Source organism: Diceros bicornis, chromosome 7 (genome assembly GCF_020826845.1).
Source record: "Diceros bicornis minor isolate mBicDic1 chromosome 7, mDicBic1.mat.cur, whole genome shotgun sequence".
NCBI lineage: Eukaryota > Metazoa > Chordata > Mammalia > Perissodactyla > Rhinocerotidae > Diceros > Diceros bicornis.
This window is the reverse complement of record NC_080746.1, coordinates 39,078,818-39,098,013: the sequence shown is the minus strand read 5'-3', so window position 1 is coordinate 39,098,013 and position 19,196 is coordinate 39,078,818. Positions and strand designations below refer to the sequence as shown.

General features: G+C 43.6%; 1 protein-coding gene across 3 annotated transcripts in view; it reads left to right on the top strand.

Annotated features, from left to right (window-relative positions):
• The window catches only part of AMOTL1 (angiomotin like 1), a 156,729-nt gene that overhangs the window by 96,097 nt on the left and 41,436 nt on the right, over positions 1 to 19,196 (top strand). For all 3 annotated transcript variants that reach the window (XM_058545387.1, XM_058545385.1, XM_058545386.1), the window contains 3 exons: positions 6,059 to 6,350; positions 14,599 to 14,743; positions 16,078 to 16,167. In XM_058545387.1, the coding sequence (XP_058401370.1) occupies positions 6,059 to 6,350; positions 14,599 to 14,743; positions 16,078 to 16,167 (527 nt within the window). The remainder of the gene's footprint in view (positions 1 to 6,058; positions 6,351 to 14,598; positions 14,744 to 16,077; positions 16,168 to 19,196) is intronic.

Genomic DNA, 19,196 nt, shown 5'->3' with positions numbered 1-19,196 from the left:
TTGTCCCTCCAAAATGAGGCCTTTTGGTGTACATGCAGAATGGTCTAGAGGAGTGCTGTTCAATAGAAATACAATGTGAGCCACATGTCTAATTAAAATTTTCTAGCAGCCACATTTTTAAAAAGTTAAAAGAAACAGATGGAATTAATTTGAAAACGTATTTTAGTTAACCCATTTAAAAACATATTTTTAAAAACATGTTTTACTTAATGCATTATATCCAAAATATTATCTTTTCAACAGGTAATCAACATAAAAAACTATTAATGAGATATTTTACATTTTTTGTACTAAGTCTTCAAATTTTGATGTGCATTTTACACTTCCTGCACATCTCAGTTCAGACTTGCCACATTTCAGGTGTTTGGTAGCCACATGTGGCTTGTGGCTGCTGTTTTGGACAGCACAGGTCTAGAAGGAAGTGAGAATCTGGGTCCGAGAGAGAGTGTCCCGTATAGACATCACTTTGAAACTACGCTCTTGTTCTGCATTGCGTTGCAAGAAAACTCTTTACAAGTGGAAGATTTTGTGGTGCTGGAGTATGCTTTCATTCCTCATTGAAGCTTTAGGATTAGGGATTGTGATTCTCACCACAAGGGTTTGAAGAGGAAGGAACACCCAAGGGTGGTCCTTCTTGCCTTTCTCGTAACACAAGTTAACAGTGTGTGATAATAACAGAAGCTAACAGTTATTAAGTACTTTCCTAAAGATAGACACTGTGTGTAATGCTTTACATGCATTATCTCATTTAATTCTCACAACTCTGTGAGGTAGATACTGTTATTATCACCATTTAAAGGTGAAGAGGTTGTTAAAAAGTTGCCCATGGTTACAGGGCTAGGAAGAAGCAGAACTAGAAAAAGAGACCCCATATTAACGAACAGTGCTGTCTTGTACCAACATGAGGAGGCAGCCCTGGTGTGGTGGAAGTGTGGTGCATTCAAGACCCCCAGTTCAAAGCCCATTTTTTGCTCCGTGAAGATTGTGAGATCTTTGGTTTGTGAATCCTTTGAGCCTAAGTTTGCATACTTAAAAAATGGGATAATAAATGGCCTAAGAGCAGTGAATGCCCAAGCTTGTGAGAATTACAGGGCACAGTGGAGGTAAATTGCTATTCATGCCACATTTACGTACAGGTATGATGTAAATACATGAGGTTAAATAAGCTTGTTTGTGATGGCTTGTTGTATGCAGAGAGGAGCAAACAGACTGTTGATTAGATGTCACTAATGACCTTGTTTCCCGAATCCAAATAACATTGTCACTGCAGTTTTGAGCTGCATTTTGTGACCCCAAATACATAAGAAGAAGGGCAGTGACATGGAACTATGTTATTATATTGGTAACGTCATGATTTGAGATTCTACCTATATTATCCGGAACAAATCCGAACACGAGAGGTCTCTTCCTTAATAATACAATGTTGAAGGTTTAGCCATTTTTTGAAAGTACATCAAGCATATATCGGCTCCTAACTTGCTCTTGGGTTTAGGGCTGAAATCAATTGACAAAAATGTATTGAGTACCGTCTTAGTTAAGTCTTAATTTTCTACTCTCAAAAAATATACATGCTAATAATTAGGGAGAAAAGACACACATGTATGAAAAATTAAATAATATTACATTTAAATAAAAATTCAAAAGAACAGAAAACATGACGTAAAGCCAGTGGTGGTAGGTTGCCGGGAGAGTGATCAGGCAAGGTTGTAGTTTTGGAGGAAAGAAATGGGTGCAAATTCTGGGGTCAGGCGATGTGTAGCATTGTCCAAATCATTGACGATGGAGAACTAGCCTATATGACCCCTATTTTATCTCTTAGATGTGGCTTTTTAAAAGCTATGATTCCTGTTTTTAATACATCACTGTGGACTTGGGAAGAATAGGCTTTTTGAGCCCTACTCAGATGTATTTAAGTAACTGGTCAGTTTGGTGGCAGATGGAAAAGATCACTTTCTGCAGTGTTCCACGGCTCTTTTGGTTTTCTGAGAAAGGAGCAGGACCTGTTGGTGGTTCCTGCCTAAGTTTTTATGAGGATTAAGCAAGGTGATGAGATGTGGTGCCTGGCAGGTAGCATAGACCCTCAATCAATGTTAGTTGAATGCTCTCTGCAGACAAGACATTAACCTGTGAAAGATGGTAACGTTGAATGTAAGTAACAGTCCAAGAGAACAACTCAGAGGCGGGTTTCTAGCCTCCATGCTTCCCCTGAGGCTGCTCAAGCCTACAAAAAGTTCTGATGCTTTTGTGTTAGGGTGTGATCATGGACATGGTGGTGGCTTAGATTGGGCCACAGGACCCCAGGAGCAGAGGACTAAAGGTGGCTGCCTCTCCTCCCTGCTTTCACCAGTACAGGGAAATAGTGAACTGCATGGACTCTGGAATCAAAAGCCTGTTCTTGGATCTCCTTATGTTCTTATTATCTCTGTTATATTTTGCAAGTTACTTACCATCTTGTGCCTTGTTTTTCTCATATAAATAGAGAAACTGACAATGATACCTATTTTATAAGGCAAGTATAAAGGTCATAATGAGATGATGCATACCACAGTGGCTGGAATGTAAAAAGTACTCAATAAATGTCAGCCACAACGGAAAAAATTTATTGGGCTTCTCATGAATGCCTCACTCAGTGCTAGGCTCTGTATTAGGGGCTGTGGGATGCAGATGATGATAATTACAGTAATGGTGATGATAGCTGACATTTGTCCAGAGCTTATCTTGTGCCAGGCTTTGTACAGACTAACTCCTTAAGTCCTTTAACAATGGGCTAAGTGGCGTATAGTCCCAGGAAACCGAGACACACGATGTCGAATAAGCTAGCTCTCTGACTTCACAATCTAAAATGGGAACTAGGCTCACAAAGAGACATTTATAGCATAGAACTCTGTTCGCAGGTAGTTTCTTAATAAATGTTGGCTTCCGTCACCTCTTTTTCTCTTTTCCCCGTGTCTCTGTTACTAGGAGGTGTTTATCCTAATGATGGCTGATCAATAGTATTATCTTTGGAAACTGAGGATAGGTTATTCCATAGCACTGGTATGATCTTGTGTGAAATTTTCCTGTTCTCTCCCGACACTCTTTCCCCCTCATTTACACTAAGCCCAAATCGCCTGTATAGATCTTTGAGCCCACCGACCCCAGCTGGCTGAGTAGTGGAGCCAAGGAGTAGAGGTTTGCTCTCCTGCCTGCACATCATCCGTTGTAATGCGATGTTTATTGAATGTATAACCGAGTTATTTGTGAAGCCAGTGTTCTCTGTTTAATAGGAGAATTCCCATTTTGAGAAAGCCCATTCTTTCCTGTCCCTTAAGCTTGGCAAACACCCTTTTCCTGCATTGCCACTCAGGTAACTAGTCACCATCATGGATGACTTAGGCTGGCATTAAGAAAACACTTCCTTTTTGTTATATAACAGGAAAAGATGACTGAGAAGATAAGCCCATCATTGACTGTAAGTGAGTTCCAAATTCCAGAGTTCAATAAATGTTAAAAGACAGAAGCTGCAGCCCGAAGCTGCCTAGATCAAAGGGCAGCCCTGATGCTTCGGAGGGCAGGGCTGCAGGCTCATCTGTGCCACCCCAGCTCCAAGGGGGCATACCATGTGTATCCCTTGCATTGGATAAAGTGTGAAGGGAGTCCTTAGGAGTGGGAATGGATGTCTGCCTTTGAAATGAGGCAGTGTCATTTGTGGTAGTTTGCCTCTTGCCAAGGTAACCTCTTTCCATGAAAAATGCACTGTACTATTTAGCTAGCCTGCAGGAATGCACTTATTCCTATGCACAGTAACAGATCTGTGGCTTTTTGGGTCCTTGCCTGATAGGAGTTCCTGTAATCTGGGGTGAAAGCTGGGCATTATGAATGGCGCTGGAGATGGAGTTGGACCTTATATACCCAGACCTCCTTATATGCACAGGGCGACACATATTCACACATACTTCAGTGTGGAAGGGGCACAAATTCATCCAAATGAAGAAATGTTTTATTTCTAAAGATGGCCAGATAGTTATGTAATAGGTGTGGAGAGGGAGGGAGGAGGGATGGTTTACATCTCCCCACAGACAACATTCCTTTCTGAAATCTGAGGGAGGCTGGAAGGTGAAGCTCACTTAAGGAATAAAGAATCGCATGGAACTCCATGGTTCTCCACCTTGCCTTGGGGAATTTAGATCCCAGCTAGTTTAATATGAAATGGAAGGGGCTTCTAGATCAAAGGCATAAGGAAGTCTAGTTGGGAAATATCTCCTAAGCCCAGGTGGGGCGCTCTGATGTTCGTCATTAAAGCAGGGTCTATGGTTGGTTACTCAGTTAGGATCTGCTGGGTTTATTCTGAGATGTTTCTAAGGGACCCTTGTCAAATTTTCTTCTAGAGTTTGACATTTAGCTGCCGGGAGTCGGCATTCAGAGGAATCCTGGCTACAAGAAACACTTACAAAATAAGAGACATGGAGGCTGACAAGGTCCAGAAACATTCCAGCAAGTATACTGAAAGGGAAAATACAAGGCCAGGCAACCTCCCAGGAGAAATGAGGGTAGCTCGGAGAGCTTTGGCTCTGGTGGCCACAAGTAACCAGAGGTGACACGTGTTAACTGTTACAGATTAGGAGGAGCTGGATCTGCAGAGGACTCGGCCCTTTGATACAGAATGTTGTTGATTTTGGGGTTGCTGATAATTCTTAGCACCCTACTTCCCAGATTGAGACCTAAAGGTGGAGGGGGTTGACAAGAAAACTAGTTTTCCCAAGTCGCTGGAGAAGAGAGACAGCTGTGGTTGGAAAACTAGATATCAAGACTATTTGCTTTTTATACCTGTAAAAGTTGTTGTTAAGAGCCCTTGTCTTAGGCTGGAAGAAAATACCATGAGTCTTAGGAAACAGGTTAACAGAATGGTGAGGAGGACGTTGTTAGGGAGTGGAGACAGGAGGTGGAAATTCATGGTTTCAAATATAGGAGCTAGTACCAGGAAGTTGAACCATCAAGGGACACCTCTATGTGTTCTTTTTACTATGGCTAAAATCAGACTTTTGACCCCCTGACCTCCCCACCCCAGAAAATCAAAGCCAAAAAATTAGTTTCTTCCCCAAGAATTGCCCATTTCATTAAATGGTACCCCTGTTCATTTGTGTAGAGCCTACAATCTAGGAGTAATTTTTGACTTTTCCTCACTTTCTCTCTCCCCATCCATGATATATGTAAAGCATACCCTAAATTGATCTATTACTTCTCTTCTGCTGCTACCCCGTGGGCCTTCATCTGTTCTCACCCAGACCACACCCAGGCCTCCTCTCTGGGCACCCTTCATCCATTCTTGCTACATCCATTCTTGACACTGTACGTTCTATCTGCACACCACTCGGTAAAGGCAGCTGCTCCACTGGCCTCCCCTTACATCCTAAGGGAAGGGCTGGCCTTGGCTTACAAAGGCCCTTGCCCATCCCTCTAGTCTTACCTCGTACTGCTTCTGCTGGCTGTACTTTCTGTCAGTTTGCTTTCTCCTACCTGATCGTGCTGTGCTAAGTCCTGCCTTAAGCCCGTGCACCATTCCTTTACCTGGAATACTCCTTTTCCCACTTCTTTATCTCTCCCTCCCCCCAACCACTGGTTCCTTCTTGTCTGTCATTCAGACTTCAACTCAAACATCTGCTTCTCAGCAACTCCTTCCTTGACCTCTCAATGTGAACCAGCCACTCAGTCGTTCACTGTCATGTCACTCTGCTTTATTCTTTGGAGAGTACTCTTTCCTTTGAATACCTGGCTTAGTTTGTTTACTGTTTGATGGCGTTCTTGTCTCTCTCCCCAAGAATGTAAGCTTCACAAGAGCGGGGACCATGTCTGTCTTGGTCACTGTATCCCCAGTGACAGAACAGTGCTGATTCAGATGGAGAACACATTAAATATCTGTGGAATGAAGGATGAACCTGCTGGGCTCACCCTAGCATTGGAAAGTGCGTTGACGACCTCTGGTAGTGGAAGCCATCGATAGCACGTAGATTGTTGGGACTTCCTTCCTCCTCCCCCCGTTTCCCTGGGGTCTGATTACTGGTCTTCCGTTCCCTTGCAGCCGCCCATGCCAACTTCCTTTCCCGTCAACAGTGCAGCAGCACAGCCCGATGTCCTCCCAGAACTCCTCCGTCAGCGGGCCTCTGCACTCCGTCTCCTTGCCACTTCCGCTTCCCATGACCCTGGCAGCTCCACAGCCCCCGCCTGCCGCCTCCCCTAGCCAGCAGCTTGGTCCAGATGCGTTTGCGATCGTGGAGCGAGCCCAGCAGATGGTGGAGATACTAACAGAGGAGAACCGGGTGCTTCACCAGGAACTTCAGGGTTACTATGACAATGCTGACAAGCTCCACAAGGTATGTGACTTCCCCAGGGAAGGGGAGGGAGAAGGTTCTCTGGAAGGGACAGAATGCTTTACCTGCTCATGGCGGGTTGAAAAGGTTCCTGGACCCAAGTCGAGTGTGTGTGTGTGTGTGTGTGTGTGTGTGTGTGTAGGCTTCCCCACACCAACAAGCACCTCAGACACCAGCAGGGTGTCCAAGAATTCAACTCAATTCTGACACTATCTACCTAGAGATTGCATCGATCCCGATCCCAGAGGTAAAAGGTTCAGTCCCATATGACCAGCCTCCGGTTCAGAGGCCAGTTGCAAGCCCATGTTGTTACCTGTGCTTCCGACCGACCAGCTACAAAATCAGAGGTTCCAACGACCCCCTCCAGTTCAGGATGCCAATCGCAAGTCCAGGTTGTTACCTGTACTTCTGACCCACTGGCTATAAATCAGAGGTCCCCACGACCCCTTCCTTGGGTTCGTTTAATTTGCGAGAACGGCTCACAGGAAACCTGTTGACTCACTAGGTTACCAATTTATTACAAGGGATATTAAAGGATACGAATCAATAGCCAGACGAAGAGATACGTGGGGCAAGGCCCAGACAGAGGAGCTTCGGTCCTTGTGGATTTGGGGCCCAGCACAGTGGCACGTGGAAGCGTTCTGGTTCCCCAACCTGGAAGCTGTCCAAACCCTGTCCTTTTTTGTTTTTTACGGAAGCTTCATTACACAGGCGCGGTTCATTAAATCATTGGCCATTGGTGATTGAGTCAACCTCCAGCCCCTCACTCCTCCCCGGAAATCAAGGGGGGGACTGAAAGTTCTGATCCTCTGCTCGTGGTTGGTTCACCTGGCAACCAGCCCGCATCCTTAGGTGCTTTGCAAAGGTCACCTTCATTAACATAAAACCAGTTGTGGTGGAAAGGGCTTCTTGGGAATAATAAGACACCCATTTCACCTTTGCGACTCTGAAACATTTTCGGGAACTAAGCGCAAGAGACCAAGTACTATAACCCAAGATGCTGCCAATGCTCTTATCAATCAGGAAATCCCAAGGATTTTGGGAGATGTGAGCCAAGAACCATGGAGGAAGACCAAATATATCTGAGAAATGTATTTTGGTTATCTGAATGACCAGAATATATATTTCTTATAAATCACAGTGTACAGGGGTTGATTCAGTGACTCACTCACCAACATTTAACTAGATCCTTTTGTATTTCAGGCACTGTGCAAAGCTTTAGGGAGACAAAAATAAATATGACATAGTGCCTGCCTTGGAGGAACTTAGAGTCCAAAAGGGAGAGAGTTGCTTAAGCTAATACCTGCAGTAGAAAGTCTAGGAGCCACAGTAGGTCCAAGGGAGGTGGCCCTGGATCTGAGACTCAGAGGCTAAGTAGCATTTCCCAGGTAGACAGTGTGGAAGAGGGAACACTGAGAGTAACACAGAGGAATGAGTTGAGAGAGACAGATTTTTCCTTTAAATCTGGGAATCTCAGACAGGAAGCTTGTGATTTCCCCAATTGTTTCATTAGCTAGTCTCTGCAAGAAGCAGTGAGGGTCGAGTACGAGTTACTGCGTGCTCTCCTCATGCTCGTGATTTATCAGGTGGGGAGATGCTGTGTAATTCCACCCCGGGTAGTTATCATGGAATATTAGAATGTGTGGCAGCCTTCATTCCTAGGGCTTTATGCTGAGAGCCAAAGTCAACAGGAAAACCTCCAGCAGCGTGAACTGTTGTGGGCAGTGATTTCATGACAACCTACACGTCATCACCTCCAATGCTACAGGTAGAATGAAGAGGCGAGGGGCCACAGGTGGTAGGATGTTTTAGAGCAGGAGAGCCACAGGGCACTCGAGGTTCCTTTCTGGAGGCAAGGAGGCCTGTGTGGTAGGGGATTTTCTAAGAGTCTAAGTGCCTAGATCTGTCCTGGGCAATCAGGGGCTTTTGTAAATAGAAACGGTAGGAATATAAACCCTGCCTGACTATAGGAGCATGGTCATTGGGTTCCATATGACACTTAATGCTCCTAGCTGGCCCATCCAGTGTTCCCTATACTCGATTTCACAGGTATATATGATTTCACAGGTAAAGCCTGGTCTTTTTGCTGGTCGGGGTTTCAGAGCAGTTGGCTCCTGATTTCCTGAGGGCTGGCAGTAAATAGCTGGGAGCAGGGGGTTTGCTGGTGCAAACGTTCCCGGACAGAATCTGCCCCGGCACGTTTGTGCGGAGCTTCCACTGAAAGGGTCTGGAGCTCCCTGGAGTCAAGACCAGACTTGGCTCGGAGAGCTCTGGCTGCCTTTATTGGAGAGAAAAAAATGAGAGCTAGAAACAAACGGGCTGCCTGAAGATTGTGGCCTCACTCCTACCCCAGTCGCACCCTTAGAAGTTGGGAAACAAGCATGCTGTCTCCCAGCCTTGGCTGTAAGTCCCTGCTCAGGCCTAAGCTTGCCTCTGACACCCCCTGGGGCAGTTTCTTTCCAGGTCCAGACTGAAAATTGGGAAGGACCAACTCAGCACTTCCTGGGAAATGAGTAGTTCTTTCTTTTCCCTAATGAAGCCCTGTGACAGACATGTCCAGGAGTTGTGCACACCCGCCTGAGGGCAGAGTCTGGTTCTGGACCTTTTCACATGGATATTTTTGAACAACTACATGGCAAGTGCAGAAATTGGGAGATCTTGTTATTCTTCATTGACTGTTTAATTGACATTTACTTTTTATTGATGTGTAACGCATCTCTTTCTTGATTTTCTTTTTTTACACGTAAAACACAGTATTGTTTAATATATATTAATTATCTAAGTTTCTTTCTTGATTTTGATGTATATGTCTATATTGAAAAACAAAAAAATCAATCTCCCAGTGACTCAGTTTCCCTACACAGGGGATGATTCTTAAACTTTGTGGCCAAAAGGATTTTGATGACTTCTGAAAAAGGAGAAAAATCAAAAGCTGTTTCCCTTCTGGAACCCAAAACTCCTTCAGTCCCTTGACTGTTATAAATGGTTCCAAAAATATTACATTTCCTTAATCTGTCACATGTCCGGCTGGAATTGTCAATTTAAAAACTCATATTTTGATAGATACTTGGCATATTCATCACTGGTTCAGTAGCTGTTCTCAATATCTAGGACCAAGAGACAAGAGCTGCATGAAATCTGTGGCTTAGCATTTCATGGCTTGTATTCCCGAGTTCATCCTCATCCCAGGTCTTCCCTCTGCATCAACCTCACTGCCCAGTTGTCTTTCAGCAGCTGCCTAAAAGCCTTAGATCTGGGGAGAGGACTGTCAGAGGAGGTGACAACTTTACTTCTCAGTGACAACAACCCCCACGTTGGGTGGAGCCACTGTACTGCGTTGTAGGGTGTGGCCGCCCTGTGCCAGCAATAACATCCAAGCTGGGATCCTCACAGCAGTGGGAGCACTTGTAAAGATTCATTGTAAGGGCAGAACCAAAAATAGATGAATTTCTAATTGCAGGGCTTAGCCTATGCCTGCTGTGCCAGGAACACAGCAGGAAAGAACAACTAAACTCAGAGACTGCCAAAGCGCAGCCTAGATATGAAGACTGTTTCCAGAGAGGCGCAAGGTGGTGATTATCACTGTTAGTGTTGGAATGATGGTCGAGGACCCCCAGAAAGAGCAGTTGTTTTTCAGTATTTCCTTTTGGTCACTCATTTTGCTTGTCTTTCCTCCCAGTTTCCCCGAAATATAATTAATGAACGGAGTTTCCAGCAGGACCAGGCTGTGGGCTGTTGAGTGGGTTGGCCTCAGAAACCATCGGGGCAGAGATGGCCATTTAAGGGGACAGGGCGAAGCATTTATGGCTCCCCCGGGATTGCTTTGGTGAAGACCCTCTTCTTTTGTCAGAGAAACACTGGTGGCTTTGATTGGGCAGTCTGTGGCTTGAACAGCAGGCCTGTCTTCGGTCCTTTGGGTCGCTGAGCTGTGCCTGCAAAGGTGCTCAGGGAAGAAGGCAGTATCTAGAGCTTGGAATGGCTGAAGTTTTCTCAGGGCCTCCCACTCTACTTGTGGTTCTGTGTCTGGGACAGGGAGTGCTTCTCTGATTTCAGAGGCTCTAACGGCCTGGCCTGAGAGCTTCCTGACATCTGGGCTGGAAAGGAGGAGGGGAGCTCTGCAGGCAGACCCCATATTTTCTTTATTTTCTTCATATGGTCATACTCAGACTCTGAACTGGCCCAGAGGGTTTTTATATCAAAGCCAGTCTGTCCCAACCTTCCCTTCATCTTTAACAAACATCAAGGAGGATTTAAGATGTTCTGGACATGGGGGATATGAAGAATAGAGTGTGGTTCTCCTTCTGAAGGAGCATGCAATCACAAGTCGTAGAGCTTTCAACTTAAAATTCTTAAAATGATTCTAGTCCAGTTTTCCACCCCCTAGGAATCCTTGCTTCATGTCCCTGAAAGGAGGTCATTCTTTTTTTTTTTTTTTGGTGAGGAAGGTTGGCCCTAAGCTAACGTTTGTGCCAATCTTCCTCTATTTTGTATGTGGGACACAGCCACAGCATGGCTTGATGAGCGGGGTGTAGGTCCTCGCCCAGGATCCGAACCTGCAAACCCTGGGCCGCCACAGCAGAGCACACGAACTTAACCAGTACACCACTGGGCCAGCCTCAAGGTCATTCATTTTTTGCTTGAATGCTTCCAGAGAAGAGAAGCTCACTACTGGGTAGCCTTCTGGAAAATGTAGTTAGGAAATTCCTCCTTATGTTGAATCAAATTCTGCATCTCTTTAACTTTCTACGTTTAGTCGTCATTCTGTCTTTTATAATCTGTCTCCATCATGACAGCTGTCATTTGTCACAGGAAATACCTAGTCCTGAACTAAGACCCTTGCCCTTTCTCTCTTAGTAGTTACAAGCACATAACCATATCCCAATTCTTGACTGGTTTAGTAGCTGAGATCATAAGTACACTGTCATCGGGATCCTGTGGTTTCCTTTTATAGTGTGCAGAGGGAAGTTCTTTTAGTGAAAGCAAAGAATCCACGATCGGGTATAGTTTATCAGTGCCCATGTCCGTCTTTAGGAGTTATAAATTTAAAGATTGATTAATCAGTCAGTATTTTTGTCATGGGCAGGACACAGTTCTAATTACAGGGCTGTAATTATGGGCTATTTCTGCCCTCAAGGAGTTGACAGTCAAACCAGAGACACAAATGCATCAGAATTCTGGTCAGGTTAATACAACAGATGAAAGTGCTATGAAATCAGATCGAGAAAAGTTCCTATGGTGGTGTAGTTGGGGAAGGCTTCCTAGTTGTCGTGAGCTTGAAGCATGAGCTTGAAGCATGAGCACTGTCTCGTGGGAGGACACCTCAGGGTTTATGGTGCTCTCAGCTTCCTTAACGACTAACTAGGAGATGCCCTTCGGTCTTGATGAGGACTGTCCCTGCGGCATGCCCTTCTGTCCAAAAACAAAGGCCACCTTTTATAGAGGAAATTAGCATAGAAATGGTAGTATGTTTTGGAGCCATCTCTTTTGAAAACAAAATTAAAAGGAAGGAACATAATTTGCGGTAGAACTATGAACAGGATTCAGGACATGCTGTTCTCTCTGCTGCCACATTACCAACAATTCGTGATATCTTTGGAGGAGACAGAAAGGCCTTGTTGAAATGAGGGGACCATGGAAGAACCAACTCTGGTATTAGGAAGCCTTTGGGAAAATAACATGGTGCCAAAAGGGGCCTTGGTATTCTCGGTTCTGCCCTGGTTGGCTGCTGCTAAGCAGAAGCCCCGATGCTCTCCAGCCTCTGCTTTGACCTCTTCTCAGACATGTCTTGGCTCCCCTGTAACCTCTGGGGCATTGACCACATTCTCTCTCCTTATTTGAGTTTTTGGCTTCCTGGCTTCTATGGGACCACTGGCTTCAGAATCTCTCACTGGTTTTTCTGCCCCGCCTATTCCTGCAGTGTGAATGCTCCCCATCCTTGGCCCTTTAATCTTCTGTTGATCTCCCTAAGTGGTCTCCACTTTATGACTTCATCTGTCATCTGTACGCAAGGACACAACTGCTCTTCCAACTCTCAGCCCTGTATCTCTACCTGCTAGCTAGAAATCCTCACCAGGATGTTCTGCAGATATCTCAAACTTGGTATCTCCAAAACCGGAATGGTTTTCTTTCTTTGGTCAACCTGCTTCTCTCATAATCATCTATCTTGGTTGAGTCTTACTACTCTGTCTTCTAAGCCATGGAGGTCTATGTTGTCTTTGATTTTTTTCTCCCTTACTGTCCCAACCAGTCCCTACAACCTATTGACTCTACTCTTTAGTATCTTTGGAATTTGTCCTTTTAGTTATCCTAGTTCATGCCGTTGTCATCTACCACTGAACTATTTATATTAGCTTCTTACCTGGACTTCTTTTCTTCTGCCTCTTCTCTCTACCTCCACCCACATCCACAGATAAGATCATGCTGCCCTTCTAATTATAACCCTCTCCTCCCTTGGCCCTCCCATCCCCATAATTCTCCCTTGCCCATAATGTGAAGTCCTTCCTTTTGGCCCTAGCTCCTGTCACCTGCACCTTGCTCTCATCCCTGGACTACGTGTCATGTCAGAGACGTGCACTTTCCTTCATGGCTTGGTGTCTTGGCTCGACCCCCATCTTCTGCCTAGAATGCCAGAGTCCTCTGACCTTTTCTTTTTTTCTTTTTATTTTTTTTTAGTTCTGTTTTTTTGTGTGTGTGAGGAGGACTAGCCCTGAGCTAACATCCGATGCCAATCCTCCCCTTTTTTTTCTTGGAGAAGAGTGGCCCTGAGCTAACATCCATGCCCATCCTCCTCTACTTTATATGGGATGCCGCCACAGCATGGCTTCCAAGCGGTGTGTCAGTGTGTACCCGGGATCCGAACCTGCAAACCTGGGCCGCCACAGCGGAGCGCGCGAACTTAACCGCTTGTGCCACTGGGCCGGCCCCCTTTGACCTTTTCTCTTCTGCTTGGCAAATTCCTGTTCATCCTTCAGTACTCATTTTAAATGACATTTCCTCTGAAATCTTTTTTAAAGAACTCCCTTCTCACCCCTGCAAAATTAATGACTTTATCTCTAGGCTGTCATAGCATCACACCACCACAGCCCATCTCACATTGCATTGCAGAACTGTATGTGTCTGGGTACAGGCCAGCTCTGGGGTGTGAGCTCCTGAAGACCAGAAATTGTCTTACTTAGTTCTGTCTCCTTAGCACCCAGACACATGGTAAGTGTACAATAGATATCTGTGTGGATATGTGTTATTTATAGGGGTCTCAGCAGGGACTTTCTGATTTGGGAAGTTGGGGTTCAGGCAGTTGGGGTGCCTGGCTCATGGTGACATAGCTCTCCTGTGGAGGGACCGAGAACATGGTGCAGGTCTCTTAGTGCCCAGTGAGGGGCGTTGGTGCTCTCAACCTGCCCTGCTTTGCCTCTGATTCCAACTTGTGGCAGCAGTTCAAGTTCCATTTTGCAGGCACTCTTTACCCTTCTCCTGCATTTGTTACACAACAATAAATTGAGATTTATTGATATCTACTTCAAAAACATACTATTATGTTAGACTCCTGTTATAACAGTTACAGATCCTTGTTGTAGGTTTATATATGCCATAGAGTAAAAGCTCTCCCAGTTATAGCTTTTCATTTAGTGAAATACGGAAAAGCTGGTTTTAATGCCATATCTTTCGATTCCTTCATAGAAAGAGCTTTTCTGTTGTACATTTGTATACTATTAGATACAAGACCTTTATGTAGATAATTTCATAGACAAAGGGGTAAAAATGCTAAGTAACGAAGCCTCTCCTCGAGTGGATTTTATTTTCCTTTGAGGATGGGTAGGAGGGTCTCTGGAAGAACACTGTACTTAGAATCTGGAAATTTGGGTTCTAGTTGTAGTTCTTTAATTTTTCTGTACTTTAATGTTTTCCCTTATATTGACTGGGAATAATAATAATAGTTACAAACTACCATACAAAATATAAGAGATTTAAGTTATGTTTAAATTTACCCCTTTCTGATGATTGTACAGAGACACTTTTACAAGGTGACATCAGACAGTCCAGCCAGAGTTGTGAGCCTGCTATTCACAAGATCCTCATGTAGCCCAGGTGGGGAGTGAAATCAATGACACAATTTGGTAGACATGAAACTTGAAATGCGGAAAGGCTGCATTGAAGATACAGCCTTCATGCTTGGAATGTCAAAGAATCAGTATAACTAAGGCACCAATGAGAATGTCAGAAGTCCTACTTTTCTGCCACTTCTTTCTTTTAGTTTGAAAAAGAACTTCAGAGAATTTCGGAAGCCTATGAGAGTCTGGTCAAGTCTACCACCAAGAGAGAGTCACTGGACAAGGCCATGAGAAACAAACTAGAAGGCGAGATTCGGAGACTTCATGATTTCAACAGAGACCTCCGAGGCATGTCAAGTTCTCTTCACGTTCTCTCTACCCTAAACTACCCATGTAGCTAAGAGCCTGACTTCAGGTCTAAATTGTGTTAGATAATCTTATAAATTCCAACCACCTGGGGAAGGGGCACTCCAAGAGCAGAATTGTTCTTTTCTGCCTTGTAGGTTGTAGGTTGCAGCGTTGAGCTGAGAAGTGACACCTCTGCACATGAGTCCGTGACAGTGAGGGATTATGTGTGCCACCACTTCTCTGCTTTAAAGTGCTTAACAGTACGTCAAATTTATTCAATAAAAAATTAATAAATAAAAATTTAAAAATTAAAATTAAAACATAATTTCAAAATTAAAAGAAAATGAAATAAAAGTACTTAACAGTGACTAGTGACTATGTGAATGGGAATGTTTGAAAAGACCAATGTTGGATGTGCATCCGTTCCCACGTCAACTTGAGTCATTTGGTAGCATTCTTTGAAAGCCAGCAGTTAACACTTGCTAGGTATGATATAGAAGACAGAGCTAGACATATGTCCCTCTTGGAGGAAAAAAAAAGCCCACAGTTGTGAAGAGAGTAGATATATATAAACTTTCTGAAAGCTAGAAGCCACCTGCTGCGGGATCTTGGCAACCTCCGACGTGCAGAATGATTTGACCCGTAAAACTTTATTTCACTTTCAGTCAGCCAAGCCATGTCTCAGTTGCCTCATATGTCAAAATACTCAATGTACTGGTGAGTTCCAGTAGCCATTTCTGTTACTACGAACGCTTTGTCTTGGGTATCATGTACAGTCAATAAATACGTATTAGGCTGAATTATTAAATAAATGAAGATTTACCAAGTGCTTTGAGCAAACATAGAACTCACTGTGTAGACTCTTCATCCATTAGGTCATTTTGACTTTTGTTCCAGTATTTATTTAATTGTTATTTTTACTTTTTTGCTTCCAAAATATAGATAGCAGTCACTGGCTAAAACATAGGGCTGATGGTCACAGTTAGACTAGGGCTGGGTTTGAGGCCAAGGAGACTCAACCTCTTCTTGAGGACTTCAGATCAGAGGTTTGCTGGCCTTGTAGGCAGCGAAGCGGTTTTTCTCAGAACCTGTTCTTCGTTGCCTACTGCTGGTGCGTACCTTGGCATTAGATTGCATAAAGGCACAGCATGGCATCTGAAGACTTTTCTTTTGATATTTTGGAACATATTGTTCCTCCCCAAGAGTTGTTCAGTTTTGAGCTCCTGCCTGAGCATCTCTTCCTACCCAGCTCCTGGCACCCATGCAATTTCTCGGTTGGATGATGACTTAGATCCAAATGCAATTCTTTGTAATCGTTTCCTCTTTGCGCACAGATCGTCTGGAGACTGCCAACAGGCAACTGTCCAGCAGGGAATATGATGGGCATGAAGACAGAGCTGCGGAGGGACTTTATGCTTCCCAGAGTGAGTCTCCACAGCTATCTTTCCCAGCGTTGGTATTCTTAAAAACTGGGGGCCTGAGGGAAGAATCCTGTTAATTTTAAGTAGGTTTTGTGCTGTTTGCTTTTTGTTAATTTGGCATATAAGCGTCGGGCCTCAGATGAGGCCCTCTCAGTTCTGCCAGAGACAAAGCCAAGGGTGATATGTATTAGTTCAGTAATGTTTATTCTGACCTGCTGACTACAGTTAGTTTCTCTCTAATACCCTCCAAGGAATAGCAATGTTACAGTATTTCCTGGCACTCACCACTTGAAATAAGGCACAACTCTTTTTCTGCATGGCCAGGGAAGGAGGCCTATGGTAGAATTAGGTTTTCTTGTTATGTTTTGTGCTCACTTAGGTTGAGCAGTCCTAGACTGGCTGTCCTTTGCAGCATCAAGCCACCTCAACGATCACATCATTTATCTCCATATGTGATGCTCTTTTTCAAAAGCCATTGAGTCCATTTCAGCCAGGAATAAAATGAACAATGGCTTCCTGTGCCTCTAGGTTTGTTGGGAGAATATATTATTAATTTCACCAGAGGCAAATAATAGAATCAAATGGGTTTTGAGAAACCATCAATCAAGGTTTGAATTTCTGTATATTCATCAAACACGTCAGAAATGTAAAAATCCAACTGTCTTTTTTTTAAAGCTGTTTAGAAAATCGAATTCATTTCTGTATCGTAATTCTCAACAACATTGTGAGTTAAGTGCTCACAGACTAAAGATGGTTCGAACAACAAAAAGTCGTGTATTCAGACACTGGCCATCTATTGTGTAATGGTGGTGTTTTGATGCTTGAGGCCCTCAATACAGCCTTACATTTTCAAGGCTGAGAACTAATTGGTTAGATTTTCTAATTTCCGATATTGTTTGGTTGGGTTTATGCTCCTTTGTTTTCCCCAAATTTACTCATGATTACCCTCCAGTTATTAGTCTCAGCTTCATATTTTAAATTCTCTTTTGGCATATGGACACTCATACTGTCTAGGGCTTTTGCCTCAGATTCCTATGTAATCTTACAGTAGGTGAATTGGCCTGTGTTCCAGATTCACATAAAAAGCTATATTAGCATCTTGAATTATTCACTTTCCTAATAAAACTTATCTTTTCTTATGGGTGCAGTAGATTTACCATCTCATCTGAGCTTTCATTTGAAAAATGAGTCATCTGTACTATTTGCATTTAGGATTCTGATACCTTACTTTTGGATGATCATATGCCTAGGTAGAGTGTCTTTGTGGCAGTTATGTCAGCAGTGTCACTTTGCTGATACTCTGCCTTCTTGTCATGGGATATTCTTTTGTCACTTAGTTGAGATCAAAATGGAAAAGCCAATTAGTGTCATTTGATGGGCATTTGTTCTAGCCTTCCAGCCCAGGCTGTGCTGGTGGAATAATAGGGTTTGGTGTTGTGTGAGTTCAGAAATGTTCCTGGAGACTTTAACTTTCTGGCTCAAAGCTAAAACATCAATAATGTAGGCAAAAAGGCTTTCCATTCCCTTCCAGCTTTACAGGGAATGATTTGTTCTCTGCAAACATGCTCCACTGTGTATCAAAAGCGTAAACAAGAGAGTCCAGAGGCATTTTCCAACTGCTTAAAGGTATCTTAGTGTTGACGTGTGGTATAATTGAATCTAGGCAGGGCTTTTGAAGCAGGCTTGCTAACAGTGATGTCTAACCAATTTTTCAATACCTAGTTTTTACAGGACACTTTGTGCCTTCATCACAGTTTATAGTTATTTGCATTAGCTTATCATCTTCTGGTGTGGCTAAGAGATGGACTTGAGATGTTATTTCAAATTCACAGATAGGTTTTTCTTAGTGAGTTGTAAGAACTCTTTGTATATTAAGGAAATTAGTATGTCCCCTACCATATATGTTACAGATATTTTCCCCAGTAGTTTTTTTATTCTTTGATTATAGTGTTCTTTATCTTACAGGAGATTTTTTTAAGTCACCATATTTATGTCTTCTAGGTTTTATGTCATGCTTAAAATGCTTTTTGTAGTCCAAGATTATAAAAATATTCACCTATGTTTTCTTCAGGTATGGTTATGATTTCATTGTTTGCAAGGCTTAAGTTTGGGAAGCTAGTTCGGGAGGCACAGTAGAAGAGACATTCATGAAGGACTAACTTGGAGGCAAGGAGACTAGTTAACAGATGTTTTAATATCTGAGCAACAGAGGTAGAGGTCCTGAACTAAGACAGAAGTAGTGATGGAGAGTAGGGGACAGAGAAGCACGTGACAAGTTAGTAGAACTTGGTGGCCAACTGAATAACAGCAGTGAAAGAGAGAGAAAGGAACGTGACTAGAACAACTAGATGGATGGTCACCCTTTACCAATAAAGGGTGGGGAGAAGCAGGCTGAGATTAGATACTGAGTTAACATTTGGGCATGTTGAGTCATCTCCTGCCGAGGCCCGTAGCTGAGTGAGCAGGTATAACAATAGGTGCAGACATACCCAGAAGGCTGGCGATGGGCGGTGCTCTCTGTCAGGCTTTCCTTTTAGCGTGTGGGCACAGAATGGCAGGCAAGAATTACTACCTCTCTTCATAGTTATTAATGTGTTCCATTATCTGTGTATGCTTGTAGAAACTCTATTGTTAGAATACTTTTCAAATGCCTGGTAATCATAATTATAAACATTGCACACTCAAGAGGAACCATCCTTTTCAAATGAGTCTTTTGAGATTCTGGCACTTGGCTAGGAGAAAGGCAAGACCAAATAGCAGATAGTATTGACTTCTCTGGAAAACTCATACCAAGGAGCCAAGGCTAAGTTGGGAAGCCCCTGACAACCACCTTGGCCAATGGAAAAGTTAGAGGGAAGGGGAAAGTAGAGAACACATGTTGGATTTTTTTTTGCTAAGTGTTCATGTTGAAGCTAGGAGTCCAGGTCCAGGAACACCCAAGGCCCTCTTGCAGTACGAGCCGTCAGGAGGACGTGTATAAAGCTCTCTCAGTTAATGGAGGGAGAAGGTCCTTCCTGCCCTGATTTCTAAAT